The sequence below is a fragment of the Scyliorhinus torazame genome, chromosome 13, assembly GCF_047496885.1.
Source record: "Scyliorhinus torazame isolate Kashiwa2021f chromosome 13, sScyTor2.1, whole genome shotgun sequence".
NCBI classification, from domain to species: domain Eukaryota; kingdom Metazoa; phylum Chordata; class Chondrichthyes; order Carcharhiniformes; family Scyliorhinidae; genus Scyliorhinus; species Scyliorhinus torazame.
Window position 1 is genome coordinate 213,179,398 of NC_092719.1, and position 19,969 is coordinate 213,199,366.

Consider the following 19,969-nt stretch of genomic DNA (forward strand, 5'->3'; position numbering starts at 1 on the left):
GGGCGAGGGGGGAGATAGAGGGCGAAGGGGAGTCGGTGAGAGAGAGGGTGCGGAGAGGGCGAGGGGAAGAGAGGACGAGGGGGGGAGAGGGCGAGGGGGAGAGAGGGCGAGGAGGGGTCAGTGTGAGAGAGTGTGTGGAGAGGCGAGGGGGAGAGAGGGCGAGGGGGAGAGAGGGCGAGGGGGGAGAGAGGGCGAGGGGGAGAGAGTGCGAGGGGGAGAGAGGGCGAGGGGGAGGGAGGGTGAGGGGGAGGGAGGGCGAGGGGGAGAGAGGGCAAGGGGGAGATAAGGCGAGGCGGAGAGAGGGCGAAGGGGAGAGAGGGCGAGGGGGAGAGAGGGCGAGGGGGAGAGAGGGCGAGGGGGAGAGAGTGCGAGGGGGAGAGAGGGCGAGGGGGAGAGAGGGCGAGGGGGAGAGAGGGCGAGGGGGAGAGAGTGCAAGGGGGAGAGAGGGCGAGGGGGAGAGAGGGCGAAGGGGAGAGAGGGCGAGGGGGAGGGAGGGCGAGGGGGAGAGAGGGCGAGGGGGAGAGAGGGCGAGGGGGAGAGAAGGCGAGGGGAGGGAGGGCGAAGGGGAGAGAGGGCGAGGGGGAGAGAGGGGGAGAGGGAGAGAGGGCGAGGGGGAGAGAGGGCGACGGGGAGAGAGGGCGAGAGGGAGAGAGGGGGAGGGAGAGAGAGGGCGAGAGAGGGCGAGGGGGAGAGAGGGCGAGGGGGAGAGAGGGTGGGGGGAGAGAGGGCAAAGGAGGGAAAAGTGATATCGGTGATAAAGAGTCAGGTAGGAAACCATGCCACTTATCTAAGCTGTCAGATAAAGATTTTTTATATTTGGAGTACTCAATTCATTTATTCCAATTAAGGGACAATTTAACGTGGCCAATCCACCCAGCCTGCACATATTGGGGGCGAAACCCACGCAAACACGGGGAGAATGTGCAAACTCCACACGGACAGTGACCCAGTGCCGGGATCGAACCTGGGACCTCGGTGCTGTGAGGCAGAAGTGCTAACCACTGTGCCACCGTGCTGACTTTAAAGAACGTAATTAGGAGAAGGAGCAGGCCATTCGGCCCCTTGAACCTGCTTCAGTATTGATTGGATCATGGCTGATCAGATTCTGACCTCAATTCTCCTTTCCTCTCTCCCCCCTGATAACCTTTGACTCCGTTGTCAGTCAAGAATCTGTCCACGAGCCAGCCTCCTCCGACCTCTGGGAAAGTGACTTCCACAGACTTACGATCCTCAGAGAGGAAGAATTTCTCTTTATCTCCACCTTAAACGGGAAACACTTATTTTTAAATTGTGTCCCCTGGTTTGAGACAGCTGTCAATTAGGCCCTGCCAAAGGGTTCTCACTGTCTCAGGTATGAGGGAGGCTTGTCGTGTCGAACATCCAGGCAGAGATCCTCACAAAACCTTGAACACCTCCCAGAAATTCAGCAAAACGTCAAAGCGGAGGTTGATGGACATTAGTTCGTTACAGAATGAGGATGACTAGAATGGAGCTCAGAGACAAAGTCCCATGGTCTCATTGATTGGTGGAATAAGCTAAGGCGGCGCGGTAGCACAGTGGTTAGCACTGTTGCTTCACAGCACCAGGGTCCCTGGTTCGATTCCCGGCTCTGGGTCACTGTCTGTGCGGAGTCTGCACGCTCTCCCCGTGTCTGCGTGGGTTTCCTCCGGGCGCTCCGGGTTCCTCCCACAAGTCGCGAAAGACGCGCTGTCAGGTGAATTGGACATTCTGAATTCTCCCTCTGTGAACCCGAACAGGCGCCGGAGTGTGGCAACTAGGGGCTTTTTCACAGTAACTTCATTGCAGTGTTAATGTAAGCCTATTTGTGACACTAATAAAGATTATTACATGTCCAGTTGAAAGACGATGAATACAAGAGGTTTAAATGAAGTCTTGGGGAGGAGGGCGGGGGGCAAATATAAACAATCACACAGGAAAATAGTAACGATCCCCCTCATGACATCAGCACATCCAGCTAAACCGGGCACACCCAAAACTGCAAGAAGTGAAATCATTGCCGAAAACACAAGAACAAGCCGGTGTAATCTGAAACTTGATCTGAAATACTCTGGAGCTTTCAGCATACCATCCAGGCTGATAAATCCGGCGCAGTACGGAGAGAGTGCTACAATGCTGGGACATGCAGTCTTCAACTGAGACATTAAACCAGGGACCCGACTGATCCCGCAGGTGGACATTGAAAGGTTCCACAGCAGAATTTCAACAAATATATATATATCTCATTTATCCCTGAACCAACATCTCACAAGATAAACAGATCATCGCTGTGGGGGAGGGGGGCAACTTAGCTACTACATTCCATTAGTAGCGTCACTTCAGAAAATGCTTCAGTTGCTGTCAAACGCTTTGTGACAATGCGAAATATGGGTTTTCTTCGCCTTTCGGTACACCAGGCCGAAGCCCGACACTCACACGCACAGTACCGAGGTTGGGCTGGGCAAGGCTGCCCACCGTTGACTTACCGAGGTGTTCTGGCACTGGACGCTGGTGCTGTTGAAGCGCAGGGCTGGCACACGGTGCATGGAGCCCTGGATGTCGAAGATGCACTCGTAGCTCCGTTGCCCTGACTGGGGCTGGGGCAGATTCCTGGCAGCGAGCGTGATTGGCTTGACCACTCCGACCGGGATGAAGATTTCCGTGGAGGGAAGAATCTGCGGGCAGTCCTGCAAATAGAACAACAGATCCCGTGAATCGTAGGCCCCATCTCACCCCAGAAGTCTCCCTTCCCCAGCCAGCCATTGCTCCATTCCCTTCCCATTCATTCTCAATACTCTGCAGTTTGCCGATTCCTTAAATTCCACCCGGAATTCCAGTCCCCAACAATACATTTCCCGACAAAATAATTTATCAGCTGTACTCTTGGATCTGAGTCAGAAGGCCGGGAGTTCAAGTCCCACTCCAGGGAACCAAACATGAAATATGAGGAGGAGGAGGCCATTCGGCCCTTTGATTCCATTCCACCATTCACCTAGCCCCCTACTATACTCCCTGTACACACACGACTGTGGCAAAATTTGCCTCCAACGCCATCTACAAGTTTGCTGATGACACGGCCGTAGTGGGTCGGATCTCGAACAACGACGAATCAGAATACAGGAGGGAGATCGAGAACCTAGTGGAGTGGTGCAGCGACAACAATCTCTCCCTCAATGCCAGCAAAGCAAAAGAGCTGGTCATTGACTTCAGGAAGCGAAGTTAACAGGTAAAAAAAACAGCCTCGTCCCCACTGTTACCAGACTCCTGAATGACCCACTTATGGACTGAACTGATCTCCCCACACATCGTCTCTACTGAGCAGTACTACACTCCGTGTGCTTCACCCGATGCCTGTGCCTACGTGTTTACGTTGTGTATTTGTTATACGTCCTATGTTTTTCATGCATGGAACGATTTGTCCGGACTGCATGTAGAATAATGCTTCTCACTGTACCCCAGTACACGTGACAATAAATCAAATCATCGATCCTGGCCCTCGGTCACTGTCGGTGTGGAGTTTGCACATTCTCCCCGTGTCTGCGTGGGTTTCACCCCCACAACCCAAAGATGTGCAGGTTAGGTGGATTGGCCACGCTATATTGCCCCTTAATTGGAAAAAAAAATAATTGGGTACTCTAAATTAAATAAAACACAATAAATCAAACCAGACAATTCATTTGACGGGCGACCTGATCGAAGTTTATAAAATTATTAGGGGTACAGATAGGGTTAACAGTTGGAGGCTTTTTCCCAGGGCGGAAATGACAATTACAAGGGGGCACAAGTTCAAGGTGAGGGGGGATAGGTTCAGTGGGGATGTGCGGGGGAGGTTTTTTTACACAGAGGGTGGTGGTGGCCTGGAATGCACTGCCAAGTGAGGTGGTTGAGGCAAATACGTTAGCGAGCTTTAAGACCTATCTGGAGACACACATGAACAGACGGGGTCTAGAAGGATACAGGCGGTTGGTTTAGATAGGACACGTGGTCGGTGCAGGCTTGGAGGGCCGAAGGGCCTGTTCCTGTGCTGTATTGTTCTTTGTTCTTATTATCATGGCTGACCATTCAACTCGATAGCCTGATCCCATCTTCCCCCCATATCCTTTGATCCCATTCTTGAACATACAATGCTCTGGCCTCAACTACTTTCTGGGGTAGTGAATTCCAAAGGCCGACCACTCTCTGGGTGAAGAAATGTCTCCTCATCTCTGTCCTAAATGGTCTACCCCGTATACTCAGATTGTGACTCATGAGGTTCTGGACATCCCACCATCCTTCCTGCATCTACCCTGTCTCGTCCTGTTTGGATCTTTGAGGTTTCCATGAGATTTCCCTCATTCTTCTCAACCCCAGCGAATACAATCCGAGCTGACTCAATCTCTCCTTATACGTCAGTCCCGCCATCCCAGGAATCAGTCTGGTAAACCTTCTCTCTGTTCCCTTTATAGCAAGAACATCCTTCACGGCAAAGTGGCACAGCGGTTAGCACTGCCACCTCACAGTGCCAGGGACCAGGGTTCAATTCCAGCCTTGGGTGACTGTCTTGTGTGGAGTTTGCACGTTCTCCGTGGGTCTGCGTGGGTTTCCTCCGGGTGCTCCCGTTTCCTCACGCAGTCCAACCATGTGCAGGTTAGGTGGGGTTACGGGGATGGGGGCGGGGGTGTGGGCCGAGGTCGGGTTTTCTTTCAGAGGGTGGATGCAGACTCGAGAGGCCGAATGGCCTCGTTCTGCACTGTCGATATTTTATTCTATTCTTTGATCCTTCCTCAGATAAGGGGCGGGATTCTCCGGCCCCCCGCCGGGTTAGAGAGTCGCCGGGGGGGCGGCGTGAATCCCACCCCGCCACTCTGCCGCCAGCTGCCGGATTCTCCAGCGCCGTTTTTTCGGCGGAGCGTGTATCGGCCGGTGGGGGCCGTTGCGATTCCCCGGCCCGCGATGGGCCGAGTGGCCACCCGTTTTCGGTGTGTCCCGCCGGCGTAAAGTACACCAGGTCCGTACCGGCGGGACCTGGTTCTGCGGCGGCGTGCGGAGTCGTCAGGGGGGCGCGGGGGGAGCTGGTTCGGGGGCCGGGCCCCGCGGTGGCCTTGCCCGCGATCGGGCCCACCGATCCACGGGCAGGCCTGCGCCGTGGGGCACTCTTTCCCTCCGCGCCGGCTGCTGTACCAGTCCGCCATGGCCGGCGCGGAGAACAACCCCCCTGCGCATGCACTGGGACGACGCCAGCACACGCTGGCGCTCCCGCGCATGCGCCAACTCGCACCGTCTGGCGGAGGCCCTTCGCCGCCGATTGGTGCGGCGCTAAGCCCTTTTGCACCGGCTGGCGCGGCGCCAACACCGCTGGCGCTGGCCTAGCCCACACCCGGAGCATTCCACACATTCCGGGCGGCCGGGGCGCCGGTATGGCCCACCCGTTAGGGGAAACTCCCGCCCAAGGAGACCAAACACAATGGGCGGGATTCTCTGCCCCCCGCCCCCCCCGGTCGGGTCGGAGAATCCCCGGTGGGAGTCGCGAATCCCGCCTGATGCCCCGACGCCGGCTTTCGTATTCTCCGGCACCGATTTTCGGGCAGGGGCGGGATTCCGTTGACAGCGCCCCCGCTCCGGCGATTCTGCGGGACCGGATGGGCCGAGCGGCCGTCCATTTTCGGCCAGTCCTGCCGAAATGAATCGCTCAACTCACGCACTGGCGGGAACTGACAGGTGAGTATGCGTGGGCGGTCCTCGGGTGGGCGCGGGTGGATCCGACACGGGGGGGGGGGGGGGGGGGAGAGGCCCCACGGTGGCCTGGCCCGCTACCGGAGCCCACCGATCTGCCGCCGGGTTTGTTCCATGGGGGCGCGTCTTCCTTCCGCGCCGACCCCCTGTAGGGCTCCGCCATATTGCCTGGGGGCCGGCGCGGAGAAGAGAACACCCGTGCATGCGCGAGAATACGCTGGCCGGTCCGCGCATGCGCGGAATCACGCCGGGCGTTCTGCGCCGGCTGGAGCGGTGCCAACCCCTCCGGCGTCCACCTAGCCCCCCCTAGAAAGGTGAGATTTCCTCACCTTCGGGGGCCGTTGGCGCCGGTATTCCCGCTGGCGTGGGGACTCAGTTCGCAGAAGGGAGGATCCCGGCCAATATTCCATGGGTGGCCTCACCAAGGCCCTGTATAATTGCAGCAAGGCATCCCTGCTCCTGTACGCAAGGTGCTCACAATGCACCCTGTGATATTATTAAGCAGAGCAGGGGAGTTCTCTCTGGGGACGGGGCCACAAATACCCCTCAATAAGCATCACTGTTCATTATCACATTGCCATTTGTGCGATCTTCCTGGGCACAAATTGGCTGCCACCGGTTGGCAGGATGTGCCAGAGGGTGGCCAAACAATAAGCTGCAGAAGAGAGTGGAGAGTAGAGAGACAGATAAAGATTATGTGATAGAGAGAGTCTTAAACGGAGAGCGAGATAGAGAAGATGTACACTCCAGAAAATCCATTTAATAATCGTGAAAACCCTCACTTAAGTTCAACTGAAAAATCAATGACACGCAACTTAAACCTTCACATGAATGATCTCTCGAAATTCTCTTCAAATATCCTTCAGTAAACCTTCGTTTTATCAACACAATGCCCCATAATACGGTTGCGGGGCATCAAAGAGGCGGCTTCACCAATTCATTCGCAAAGTAGTTTGTGTTCCCAAAAAACAGGATTGGTTACGGGCACTCACTGGGAATTTAGACTTTCCCTCTGATAATCGGCATATCTTGGACATTCACAAATGCACCTGCGCGTCAACCCCGGTGGAGAGCCTCATACGGTCAAGGCCGGTAAAAGGTGGGCTTCGCTGGGTTCCAGTCTCCTGGTTGCAGAACCAGGTGGTCCTGGGCACCGTGAGGGCAGCCATCGCAGCAAAGGGTCAGCTGTGAGGGTCATGGCAAACTCTGCCACACAGGACGTTCGAGAGAGGCTCCACCAGCACCAACCTCTCATGGACAACGCGGGTAGGACATTAACGCCAGCTTCATCAGTGACACGTACGTCAAGAGAGCGAATTTGGAAAGATATCAGCGCCTCACTCCCGCTGCCGGCCCCCCTACCCCTCCGCAGTTATTCTCGCACCCGTGGCCTCAAGTCGAGCCGGTCGATGTGCAAGGCCGTGAGCAAGTGGATGGCACGGTGGCACAGTTGCTTCACAGCGCCAGGGTCCCAGGTTCGATTCCCGGCTTGGGTCACCGCCTGTGCGGACTCTGCACGTTCTCCCCGTGTCTGCGTGGGTTTCCTCCGAGCGCTCCGGTTTCCTCCCGCAAGTCCCGAAAGACGTGCTGCTAGGTGAATTGGGCATTCTGAATTCTCCCTCAGTGTACCCGAACAGGAGCCGGAGTGTGGGGACTAGGGGCTTTTCACAGTAACTTCATTGCAGTGTTAATGTCAGCCTGCTTGTGACAATAAAGATTATTAAGTTATTACCCCAGCACTTCTCGACATTCACCCCCTGAGTTCACCTGACTGGAGAATCCCAGGTCTGCCATTGTGCTTGATGTAGAATCATAGAACGGCTAAAGCACAGAAGGAGTCCATTCAGCCCAGGCCAGCTGTCTGCAACAGCAACTCTCGCTAGTCCCACACCCCACCCTTTCCATGATAGCGCTGCAATTCCGTATCCAGTTCCCTCGTGAACGCCTCCGTTGAATCTGCCTCCAATTGCCCCATGTTCCTTTTGCCAATCACCGTTCAGTCGGTGTCCCTCTGGCTCTCGACCCTCCTGCCGACGAGAGCGACCTCGACTGATCTACTCTGCTCAGGCCCCTCGTGAGTTTGAACACCTCGCTCAGATCCCTGGTCAGCCCTCTCCTCTCCAAGGGGCTTCTCCAGTCCACCCACGTGACTGACGTTCCTCGTCCCTGGAACTAATTCTCCTGACGCTTTCCTGCAGCAATGCACAATGCGCCACAAATGTCGGCAACGCTGTGCCTTCCCCGAGATGAAGGGTTCGACCTCGACAAGTTGACAAGAGAAGGAAGGAGAGGAACCTTAAACTGCAGTTGGAAGAAGAACGGGCCCAGATATAGGGGTGGGGAGAGAGCCCAGAAACCCGGAGTTCTGCTACTCAAACACCCGCCCGCTGGATTAACCAGTCTTCAAACAACCGAGACAACCAGACACTCATAAGGCAAGTTTCCTGAGCAGGTTGAATAAGCACAAGTGAAAGTTCTGTTCAATTCTTCAAGGTAATACCGTAAGATATTAGTTTGTGATGTTTCATCAATCTACGACCACATGCTCAGAATTACTCAAGGCATTCAGCTCAGAAACTAGCCATTCAGCCCATCTGGGCCATGTCTACTCTTATGTTCCACACAAGACTCCCCTCACCTTCCTTCAGTTAAGCCAATCAACATGTCCTTCCAGGAAGTAAATTTGCCATAGTCGCTCGATGACCATCGACAGCTTTCCCCTTTTGAGTAGGGAGAGTTGACTGGTGGTGGTTTAACCTCAGGGTCACTACACCTCAGACGAGGGGTAAGGTTGAGAAGGCGGGGCCTTCATGAATAACCCCGGCCGCTACAGGAACTGAACTGTTGGCCTCGCTCTGCATCGCGAACCAGCTGTCCAGCCCACTGAGCTAAACGTAGGATCATAGAGTTTACAATGCAGAAGGAGGCCATTCAGCCCATCCGAGTCTGCACTGTCCCTCGGAAAGAGCACCCTACACCTCCACCCTATCCCCGTAACCCAGCAGCCCCACCAAACCTTTTTGGACACTAAGGGGCAATTTAGCGCGGCCAATCCACCGAGCCGGCATATCTTTGGACTGTGGGAGGAAACCGGAGCACCCGGAGGAAACCCACGCACACACGGGGAAAACGTGCAGACTCCGCACAGACAGTGACCCAGCGGGGAATCGAACCTGGGACCCTGGAGCTGTGAATTAACTGTGCTAGCCACGGTGCTACCGTGCCGCCTTTAAATGTATCTATGCTGTTTTGCTCCTTGTGGAGATGAGTTGACAATGCTTTCTTGTCATGTGAGAGTACCTTTAAGAAATGGGTGTTTATAAATGGGTGTGTGTATAAATATCTGTAGTGAGAGTACCTTTAAGAAATGGGTGTTTATGAATGGGTGTGTATATAAATATCTGTAGTGAGTGTACCTTTAAGAAATGGGTGATTATTGCTGCAATGATGTCAGAGTGTGGGTGGAGCTGGGCTGTCTATCAGCTTCTTACTTTTGTTTTAGGCTGTTTGCTGCAGGGTGTGTTTTAGTTTCGTTTTCAGAGCTGGATAGCTGCAGCCACAGCCAGAAGGTGTATGAATCTCTCTCTGTAATCTAAAGACTGTAAATCGATCCTTTGGTGATTTAAAATAATAACTGCTCTCAGTAGTAACTTTAACCTGATGTGCTTCTGTTAAAGGGTTATGTTTTTTAAGTCTTATGGATGTTAAAAGGAAAGCTTAAAGGATTACTTAGTGTTGTATTCTTTGGGGGTTGTATTTGAATTGATGGTTGCTAAGATGTTCACTGTATGTTTTAAAAAGGTTAACTTGAGTTCATAGAATAAACATTGTTTTGCTTTAAGAAAAATACTTGTCCATTTCTGCTGTAGCACACCTGTAGAGTGGGTCGTGTGCTCCCCATACCACAATCTATTAAAAGTTGTGGGTCAGGGGAACTCCATGATACCCTTTGGGGTTCTCTAAACCCTGGCCCATAACAATATCAATTAACCAATATCACGACAACTGATCATTGGGTCATTATCACGTTAATTGGTTGCTGCCAATTTCCTAAATCACTACAGAGATTACACTTTAGGATGTCCTAAGGCTGTGAAAGTTGCTATATAAATGCAAGTTATTGCGTTCTTTAGGAGTTGTGTAGTAAAATACAAGCTTCTCCGATACTGGCAAAGCACAAAGGGTTTGAAAGTTTTGCCAGTGCACAGTTTGCAAAGGTTTGGTGTGTTGTGATGGGCAGGCGGAGCTGAAATGAAGGCGAGAAAATGTATCAATTCATTTTTCTTTACATTGAGAAAGCAAAGAGAGGGGCGGCTTAGTGGTTAGCACTGTTGCTTCACAGCTCCAGGGCCCCAGGTTCGATTCCCCGCTGGGTCACTGTCTGTGCGGAGCCTGCACGTTCTCCCCGTGTCTGCGTGGGTTTCCTCCGGGTGCTCCGGTTTCCTCCCACAGTCCAAAGACGTGCTTGTTAGGGCATTCTAAATTCTCCCTCTGTGTACCCGAACAGGCGCCGGAATGTGACGACTAGGGGATAAAGATTATTATTATACCACTACACCACGGTCTCCCCATTGCAACTATTGGCCTTGATACTGGGGGATAGCCCTGCTCTTCATTCCCGTAACAGCCTCCCCGAACAGGCGCCGGAATGTGGCGACTAGGGGCTTTTCACAGTAACCTCATTTGAAGTCTGTGACAATAAGCGATTTTCATTTCATTTCATTTTCATTTCATTCAACGATGCTGTGGGACCTTTTAAATTCTACCTGGACCAGTTTGCATTTTCTTGAATCGCAAGCTATTGCCACACAGGAGGACATTCAGCCCATTGCGCCAATGCTAGCACTACACTCCGTCGGACCTCACGAAGCCCACTTTTCCCTGCTTTTTCTGCATAAACTATTTTCTCTCTTTTGATTGGTGTACGTGTGGGCTGCAAAACATTAATGTGAAACATTAGACATTAAAGCAACTCTGTGGTATCATTTAAAATTGTACATTTCTGCTGTTTTTGGAGAGGGCAGCACATCACTGGCACCATGACAGCATCCAGGGAGTGAGCAAGTCCGTCGCTACCATCCGGGAATCCCATTAATGTCTGCTGAGGGATAGTCGGACTGTGGGAAAGTAGTCCAATCCTGTTATCTGTCCGCCTGTACTGGGAACGCCATGGAAGTCTCCCAAAAAAGCAACAAACAGGAAGCACCTGCACCCTCCCAAATCCATCCCTTCATTCCTCTTAAAGGGGCAGCGTCGCTTTCAGCGTCAACAATGCAGAAAGATAAATACAGGGAGATAGAGGCGGCCAGCATCAACACCATCCCATAATCATTCAGACTGAGGTCAGAATATGTCAACACGTTATGGAATATTGTTGGTCCGATAGATTTAGCCCGTCATGGATAGCCAGAGACTTTTCCCCAGGGTGGAAATGGCTGTCACGGGGGGACATAATTTTAAGGTGATTGGAGGAAGGTATAGGGGAGATGTCAGAGGTAGGTTCTTTACACAGAGAATGGTGGGTGTGTGGAATGCACTACCAGCGGAGTTGGGGGTGTCAGAGTCATTCGGGACATTTAAGCGACTCTTAGACAGGCACATGGACAGCAGTAAATTGAAGGGGTGTAGGTTAGGTTGGTCTTAAATTAGGATAAATGGTCGGCACAACATCGTGGGCTGAAGGGCCTGTACTGCGCTGTACTGTTCTATGTTCTATCCTGCGGACATCCTGCACTTATCCGGACAAACACAAGAATGCCAAATTTCAAACAACCACAACAATTTTCACCGCAGGAGAAAAGCGTGCTGCCTGGTTTACGAACCAGCTCTGCTTGACCAAATCATTGCCATGGAGAAATCAACAAGGGACGATAGATTCCCCAAGCTCCCGGGCAATTTAAGGAAGCTGCAAGGTTCGAACAGATTCCTTTTCTTTAGACAGTGGGTCATTAAGTATGAATGTATGTCACTTCAGCAAGCACAAATGAACCACGTTACGAGCTCAACTGATTACTTTAGCATGGCTCTTCGGGTAGCTATTATCAACAACTAACAACTTTTTTCTTGCAAAAACGCTGAAAACTTTGTTGGGATATATCTTGTTATGGACCAGGGTTTAGAGAACCACAAAGTGTAGCATAGAGTTCACCTGACCCACAACTTTTAATAGATTGTGGTATGGGGAGCACACGGCCCACTCTACAGGTGTGGTACAGCAGAAATGGAAAAGTATTTTTCAAAGCAAAACAATGTTTATTCTATGAACTCAAGTTAACCTTTTTAAAACATACAGTGAACATCTCAGCAACCCTCAATTCAAATACAACCCCCAAAGAATACAACACTAAGTAATCCTTAATAACATCCCAAACAACATCCAGAAGACAAAAGAAACACCTTTTAACAGAAGCACATCAGGTTTACATTCACTACTGAGAACATTTATAATTCTGAATTCACCAAATGATCAAGAGATAGTCTTTTCATGGCAGAGAGATCAACAGTACACCTGCTCTGTCTGGCTTCAGCTCCAACACTGAAAATGAAACTAAAACACACCCTGCAGCAAACAGCCTGAAACGAAAGTAAAAAGCCGACAGACAGCCCAGCTCCACCCACTCTCTGACATCACTGATAAACACCCATTTCTTAAAGGTACATTTCTTAAACACCCAGTTCTTAAAGGCACTCTCACATGACAATCTCTATTCTGTTTTCTTTTATTATTGGCATCTGAGTGACAAGATTATGAAGATTATGTTTTTGACTAAATTTTAAAAATGGGTCTTCTTGTTGTAAAGGATGCTGACCCCCTCCCCGAGAGCAAAACATCCCGAGGATAGTCACTGCCTGAAAGCTTCACAAACCAGGGACGAGGTATCAGAGGCACCAACATCCACATCCGTTTCTCAGAGGAATGTTAAAATAGCCACCCCCCCCCCCCCCCCCCCAACCAAACAAAACTGATTAGACCAACTGCGTGCAGCACTGTCAGATTTTAAATCGGGGCAGGGTATTCCAGAGCTCCAAAGATATACAATTCTCCTCGTCAGCCAAGATAAGCAACTCAAACAGTCACACACCAGTTTCAACTCTTGCTGCAGGGTCAGAACCTGAACTGTCAGAAGCAAATTAATAATTGTTAAACAAGGAGAGCCCAACCTCGACAGCACATTTATCTCAATCGTACAGTCGCCGCACTCAAAACAAAACCCCAACAACAAGAGGAACACAGCAAAGAAGGAGCTTGGGTGGTGTTTTAACAGCCAAGAACGTTGAAATGCTGAATATAGTAATTTTGGAGAGGTGATACTCTGAGAGGAATTGGGGCAGGAGCGCCCATTTATTCGGCGGGGGGGGGGTAGAGCCTGTCACCGTCCCCTCTGATAAAGTCAAAGGCAGGAAAGGGCAAGGTTCGGCTTCTCACCCCTAGACGAACTGAGGCCTGGTGGCCAATTAAGGGCCTCTCCAAGGCCTCATCCTGTCATCAAATTCTACAGAGCGAGCTTTTGCCCAGTCCATTCATAGATACATAGAAGATAGGAGCAGGCGGAGGGAGGCCTTTTGGCCCTTCGAGCCTGCTCCGCCATTCATCACGATCACGGCTGATCATCCAACTCAATAGCCTAATCCTGCTTTCTCCCCATAGCCTTTGATCCCATTCTCCCCAAGTGCTATATCCAGCCGCCTCTTGAATATATTCAATGTTTTAGCATCAACTACTTCCTGTGGTAATGAATTCCACAGGCTCACCACCCTTAGGGTGAAGAAATGTCTCCTCATCTCTGTCCGAAATGGTTTACCCTGAATCCTCAGGCTGTGACCCTTAATTCTGGACACACCCATCACTGATAAAATCTTCCCTGCATCTACCCTGTCTAGTCCTGTTAGAATTTTATAAGTCTCTATGAGATCCCCCTGGCATGATATGCAGGCATGCAGATAATGACATACAGACAGGCACAGACAGGCAGCTAATGAACACAGAGAACAGGACATGACCAATGAGCAGGCAGGACACTCAGGGGTGGTATCTCACTATAAGAGGCACGAGGCACTCACACTCCGCCTCCTTCCACTGACGAACATCTACAGAGTGAGTCAGGGTGTATGTACAGTATCACACCTCCAGCACGTGGCTAAGAGCTAGTCTGGTTCAGTCAGACAGAGTAACCACACTTAGGTTATCAGAGAGTCGAACTCATAGAGAACTATGCTAACTGTGCTACTGGTTCAATAAATCAGATTGAACTAACTTCAAGGTCTGGAGTATCTTTTGATTAAAGCTGCATCCAGTTGCAGCCTGTGTTATCCCAGAGTACATAACGCATCACCCCCCTCATTCTTCTGAACTCCAGCAAGAACAATCCCCACCTAGTCAATCTCTCCTCATATGACAGTCCCGCCATCCCTGGGATCAGTCGGGTAAACCTCCGCTATACTCCCTCGAGAGCAAGAACATCCTTCCTCAGAGAAGGAGACCAAAACTGCACACAATACTCCAAGTGTGGCCTCACCAAGGCCCTGTACAATTGCAGCAACACATCCCTGCTTCTATACTCGAAACCTCTCGCAATGAAGGCCAACATACCATTTGCCTTCTTTACCGCCTGCTGCACCTGCATGCTTACCTTCAGTGACTGGTGCACAAGGACACCCAGGTCCCGCTGCACACTCCTCTCTCCCAATTTACAACCATTCAGGTAGTAGTCTGCCTTCCTGTTTTTGAACCAATAAAAGGAGAAGGACAATGCCTCAAATACCAATCTGTGTAGAGGTAACTAATTTAAGCAGGGTACAGTAATTGGCCTCAACCCACCCCCCCCAGCCGGAACCGTCTACTGCCAGCCCTCCTGGCCAGGAAAAGGAAGGAGTAAAGTCAGTCGCATTTCCTGTGCCAATGGATGAATTCTGAGAATAGACAGAAGCAGGGCAGCGATGCCTATGTGGTTAAAAGCAGACCATTTAAATCCACTCACAAAGAATATATACTTAGATGAGGAACGGGCCAACACCTTCCAGTGCCCCTGGCACATTTTGCTGTGTTACAGGCGTTGACTCAATGTAAGTTCTTGTTTTTGTGGTAAGCTAGAGTAAGGGGCAGGCTGGAATGATGAGAAAGGAATTAAGCTTTCCACACAGGCACATCGTAAGACAGACTTGATTGCCGGATACTTTTGTATTCAAATCTTGTAGCGTCATTTACTTTATAACCATTCCTCCCGAGGGCTTGTTATTTTAATGGATATTCTAAAAAGAAAATAAATTGTTGGGTTGTGCAGATTTAATTTCACCGTCCTCATTAATGTTTGGTCTTTGGAAGACACTATTCTCTCTGCCTGAGGGAGGGAGAAAGTGAGAGAGGCAGACAAAGAAAAACAGAGAGGGAGAGAGAGGCAGGTATTTAAATGGAAAGGTTACCTTAGTTGTAAAGCCAACACGAGAAATAGAGGTTAGGATTCTCCAATCCCACGGCAGGTTCTGACGCTGGCATGAAAAGCAGCGTCAACGGTCTTCGATCATCAGGTATGCTCCCCTTCCTCGGGGGCTAGGTCGGCGTCAGAGTGGTCCCCGCAGCTCCAGCCGGCGTGATTCCGCGCATGCGCACTACGGCCGGCGTGATTCCGCGCATGCGCGTGGGTTCCCGCCTCCCCGCCGGCCTACGGGCAATATGGCGGAGGCCCACAGGGGCCCGGCACGGGGGAACATAGGCCCCCACGGAACCAGCCCGCCCCCCGATTGGTAGGCCCTGATCGCGGGCAAGGCCACCGTGGAGGACCCCCCCCCCCCCCACCAGGACGGCCCCCGCACGCTGAACTTCCAGGTCCCGCCGTGTGGGACCATACGTGACCCATGCCGGCGGGACTCGGCCGGTCGGGGCACGGAGAATTCCCCGTGGGGCTGCTTTCAACGGCCCCCGGCCGGCGCGGGGGCGATCCCGCAGGCGCCCGAGAATCGGCGGACCAGCATCGGGGTGGAGTGGCGCGATTCTCGCGCCCGCCCCGGGATCAGAGAATCCCGGCCACAGTATCTCTACTCTTCATTCACCTGAGGAAGGAGCAGTGCTCCAAAAGCTAGTGATTCGAAACAAACCTGTTGGACTTTAACCTGGTGTCGTAAGACCTCTTACTCTGCTTTCCCTTAAAATGCATTTTGTTTTTTAAATTTAGAGTGCTCAATTCATTTTTTCCAATTAAGGGGCAATTTAGTGTGGCCAATCCACCTGGCCTGCACATCTTTGGGTTGTGGGGCGCTTAAAATGCATTGCCGCTATTTGCTTCAACCTCTCCATGTGGGAGCCAGTTCCACATTCTCACCACTCTCTGGGTAAGTCAGTTTCTGCTGAATTCCCTGTTGGATTTCTTGGTGACTGTCCTACATTGGCAGCTTATGGTTTTGCTCTCTCCTCCCCCCACCCCCCCCCCCCCCCCCCCGCCCCCCCACAGGGGGAGCATTCTCCCTGTATCCATTCCTATCAGTACCTTTCATCAAAGACCTCAATTTGTTCATCTCTCAGCATTCTGCTGTCAAGAATGATGAGGCCCTTTCCTGAAATGAATATCCTCGCATTTCCGGTATCTTGGGGACTATGCTCGCCACCCAGTGAGTGATCCTGGTCTTGTTGGTATCCTACCCGAACAGAATTCTTAATATTCAACCAGAAAGTGTCCAAGAGTAGAGGGAGGGATTCTCTCAGCCCAGGGCCGGGCCGGAGAATCCCCGCGACCGGCGCGAATCGCGGCACGCCGCCCCGACGCCGGCACGCGATTCTCCGCAGAGCGGAGACAATGTGGCTGGCTCATTGGACCAACTCATAACGATGATCCCTTGAGCTTTAGGGTCAGATTTTTGTGGCCAAGGCGGGAAACTTGAGTGAGGCGGGCCCGCAGACCTCGGAAACAGATCCTCGGAACTCACAGTGGTGAGTTCCAGAAATATATATGTAGACAAAGTCAAAGATGCCATACGATACTTTGAATGCGAGTCTTTGCAGGTAATTAAGTCCTTACAGGTGCTTCATTTTGAGCTTTCGCTTAGACGGTGAAGTGTGTATGAGTGGGAGTTTTATTAGATTGTTGGAAGGTTTTTTTCTATTTCTTCATGGCTCCTGAGGTCTGCCCATACATACTGGATGAGTGGCTATGGAGGCAGTCATAGGGTTATGGGTGGCCATGCAAGATATGTACAGGTGAGAGGCTGTAAGAGATGAGAGCGGGAGGGCCAAATAGCTTCTAAAACAACTGGGACAAAGTTCCAGAGAACTCAACTCAGCACTTGCCCATCCCCATGGTTACCGAGGATCTGTTCCCGAGGTCTGCGGGCCCGCCTCACTCACGTTTCACGCCTTGGTCGCAAAATCTGACCCTAAAGCTCAAGGGATCATCGTTATGAGTTGGTCCAATGAGCCAGCCACATTGTCTAATTAAATTAGCCCACTGCTGGAGACCCTCTGACATGGGAAAACGACATTGGCTCCCCCTCTCATCATGAGAGTGGACAAGGAAAGAAAGTACAGTCCCTTTTCATGACCTCAGCATGTCCCAATGCCAATGGCATATTTTTCTTTTGCAGTCCAAGTACCGTTGTAATGTGGGAACAGTAGCTGCCATTTTATGCACAGCAAGCTCCCACAAAGAGAAATGTGATCATGTCTGTTCGTCAGTGCTGTTGACTGAGGGATAAATATTGACCAGGACACCCCAATCAAAATATGGCACCTCCAGCTGTGCAGCGCTCCCTCTGCAAGAGCCACTGAGTAACAGCGGACTTCAGTGAAAGTGTTCTCGTCCCAATCTGTGCTGAGCTAGAACGGCAGAATGGGATCAAAGGATATGGGGGAAAGAGGGATTGGGCTATTGAGTTGCATTGTGATCAGCCGTGACGGAATGGGTTTGAAGAGCCGAATGACCACCTCCTGCTCCTAACTGTTTCGAAATGTCTTTCTATTTCAATGCACAAAGAGGCCATTAAGCTCAAAGTGTCACTGTCAGCTCCTTGCTGGAGCGAATCAAAACTGCCTCGTGGACAGATTAGCAGCCGCAGGTGCCACAATAATGCAGTTGTCACCTGTCTCCATCAGCACGATTCAGGAGAAATGCATTGTCAGGCGCCCATAGTTTCTTAGGCCCACAGCCTAAGAAAGATGCACTGATTGTTTTTTTCAAAATTTAGAGTACCCAATTCATTTTTTCCAATTAAGGGGTAATTTAGCGTGGCCAATCCATCTAACCTGCACATCTTTGGGTTGTGGGGGTAGAAACCCACGCAGAGAATGTGCAAACTCCACACGGACAGTGATCCAAAGCCGGGATCGAACCTGGGACCTCGGCGCCGTGAGGCAGCAGGGCTATCCCACTGCGCCACCGTGCTGCCCGAAAGATGCACTGATGTGTAGACCTCAGATAAAGAGAAGATCTTACATGGTTGCGATGGTCCCCTGCTCTCCACCCTCCGCCCCACACCCACTGTAATGTTCTTGTTGGATGGCCTGATTTATATTACAAGAACCCTTGTAGCTAAAGTTATAAACGATTTATTAATATTAACTGTGGGTCTACTATATACAAAATGACAGATGAATAGCAGTAAGATCATGCACAAACAACCTCTCTCTTCCAGCTCTCAATCGGTCTCAGGTCACCTGACTCTCACATTCACTTATATGCTAATAAGACTTCAAGTGGTCAGTCGGTGAATTACAACACAACCATGCTATCACCACAGCCACCACCCCACCCCATGCAGACCAAGTGAACCAATCTCTTTGAAGAATGGTTCTTGTTTTCCTTTTAGGAGGTGGGATGCAGTGAAATGAAGCACGGTAGCATGGTGGTTAGCACAATTACTTCACAGCTCCAGGGTCGCAGGTTCAATTCCCGGCTTGGGTCACTGTCTGTGCGGAGTCTGCACGTTCTACCCGTGTGTGCGTGGGTTTCCTCCGGGTGCTCCGGTTTCCTCCCACAGTCCAAAGATGTGCAGGTTAGGTCGATTGGCTATGATAAATTGCCCTTAGTGTCCAAAATTGCCCTTGGTGTTGGGTGGGGTTACTGGGTTATGGGGACAGGGTGGAAGTGTGGGCTTGGGTAGGGTGCTTTTTCCAAGAGCCGGTGCAGACTCGATGGGCCGAATGGCCTCCTTCTGCACTCTAAATTCTATGAAATAGAGTTTTAAAAGCCCTGACACAAGCTTGGAAGAGTTAAACCCATTCTCTGTCGCCCACCATTCATCTTCAAAGCCACCAGCACGCTGACCGTTCTATTGCTCTCTCGTTTCTATTGAGCCACGGGACATTAGAACGCCTGGGCCTGCCAAAGAGCAAGCAGGCGCCTCGGCGCACACCCGAACCGTCTTGGGATAAGCACGGGGAGGGAGACAGCGGTGGGCCTCACAGCAGCCAGGCTCTCAAATAATCATCGGAAAAAATGAAATGACCTCCGAGATTACAAGCAGTGAAATCTTTAGCCTTGTGGCTATCAAGAAAGGCTGTTTGGAAATATTTGCTGAATTGGTTCCCCGATTTGGGAAAAGGGGGACATATTTCGAGGAGATATTTTGTCTGACAGTGCTGATATCCTCATTGCTAAACGATAGTGCTGGATAAATTGAGGTAAATAATATTAGTTAATCCTGCACTGCGGCAGCTCATGGTCTGTACGATAAGGGATATTTTCTTTCTTCCTGAGCCAAATCTACACGCAGTGTGCTAAACTGATGCAGTGTAAGTACGTTCCCATTTCAACAAATAAAACAGCCTTGATCTAAGCAGATTTTGCCTCCTCATTGCTTCCTGTGCTTTGTTCTGGGTTTGCTTTTTACTCCGGCCTCAGACCTGCTCAAGCGGGAAGCCGAGGCCTCAAGGGGAGTCCAATCCTGGCCGCCACACTTTCGGAAGACGGTTAAAGCCTTTGGAGAGGGTGCAGAGGAGGCTGACCAGAATGGTACCAGGGATGAGGGGCTCCAGTTATGTGGACAGGTTAGCAAGTTGGGATGGTTCTCCTTGGAGCCGGGAAGGTTAAGAGGGAGAGTTAACAGTTGTATTCATGATTCTGAAAGGTTTGGGTAAGACTAAATGAGAACATAAGAAATGATGACAGTAATAGGCCTTGAGCCTGGTCTGCCATTCAATCAATAAGACCATGGCTGACCTGTTATCCAATCCCCTGCTTTGTCCCTTGAAACGTAAATTTATCCAAAAATTGATTCATCTCCGTCTTGCGTGAGTCTTGAATGAGTGAGCATCCAGCTCGCTGGGGTCGGGAAT

The 19,969-nt window shown here is 51.1% G+C and overlaps 1 protein-coding gene across 2 annotated transcripts in view; it reads right to left on the reverse strand.

Annotated features, from left to right (window-relative positions):
* The window catches only part of LOC140388602 (plexin-A1-like), a 626,216-nt gene that overhangs the window by 232,197 nt on the left and 374,050 nt on the right, over nucleotides 1-19,969 (reverse strand). For both annotated transcript variants that reach the window (XM_072473037.1, XM_072473038.1), the window contains exon 10: nucleotides 2,484-2,684. In XM_072473037.1, coding sequence (XP_072329138.1) covers nucleotides 2,484-2,684 — 201 coding nt within the window. The remainder of the gene's footprint in view (nucleotides 1-2,483; nucleotides 2,685-19,969) is intronic.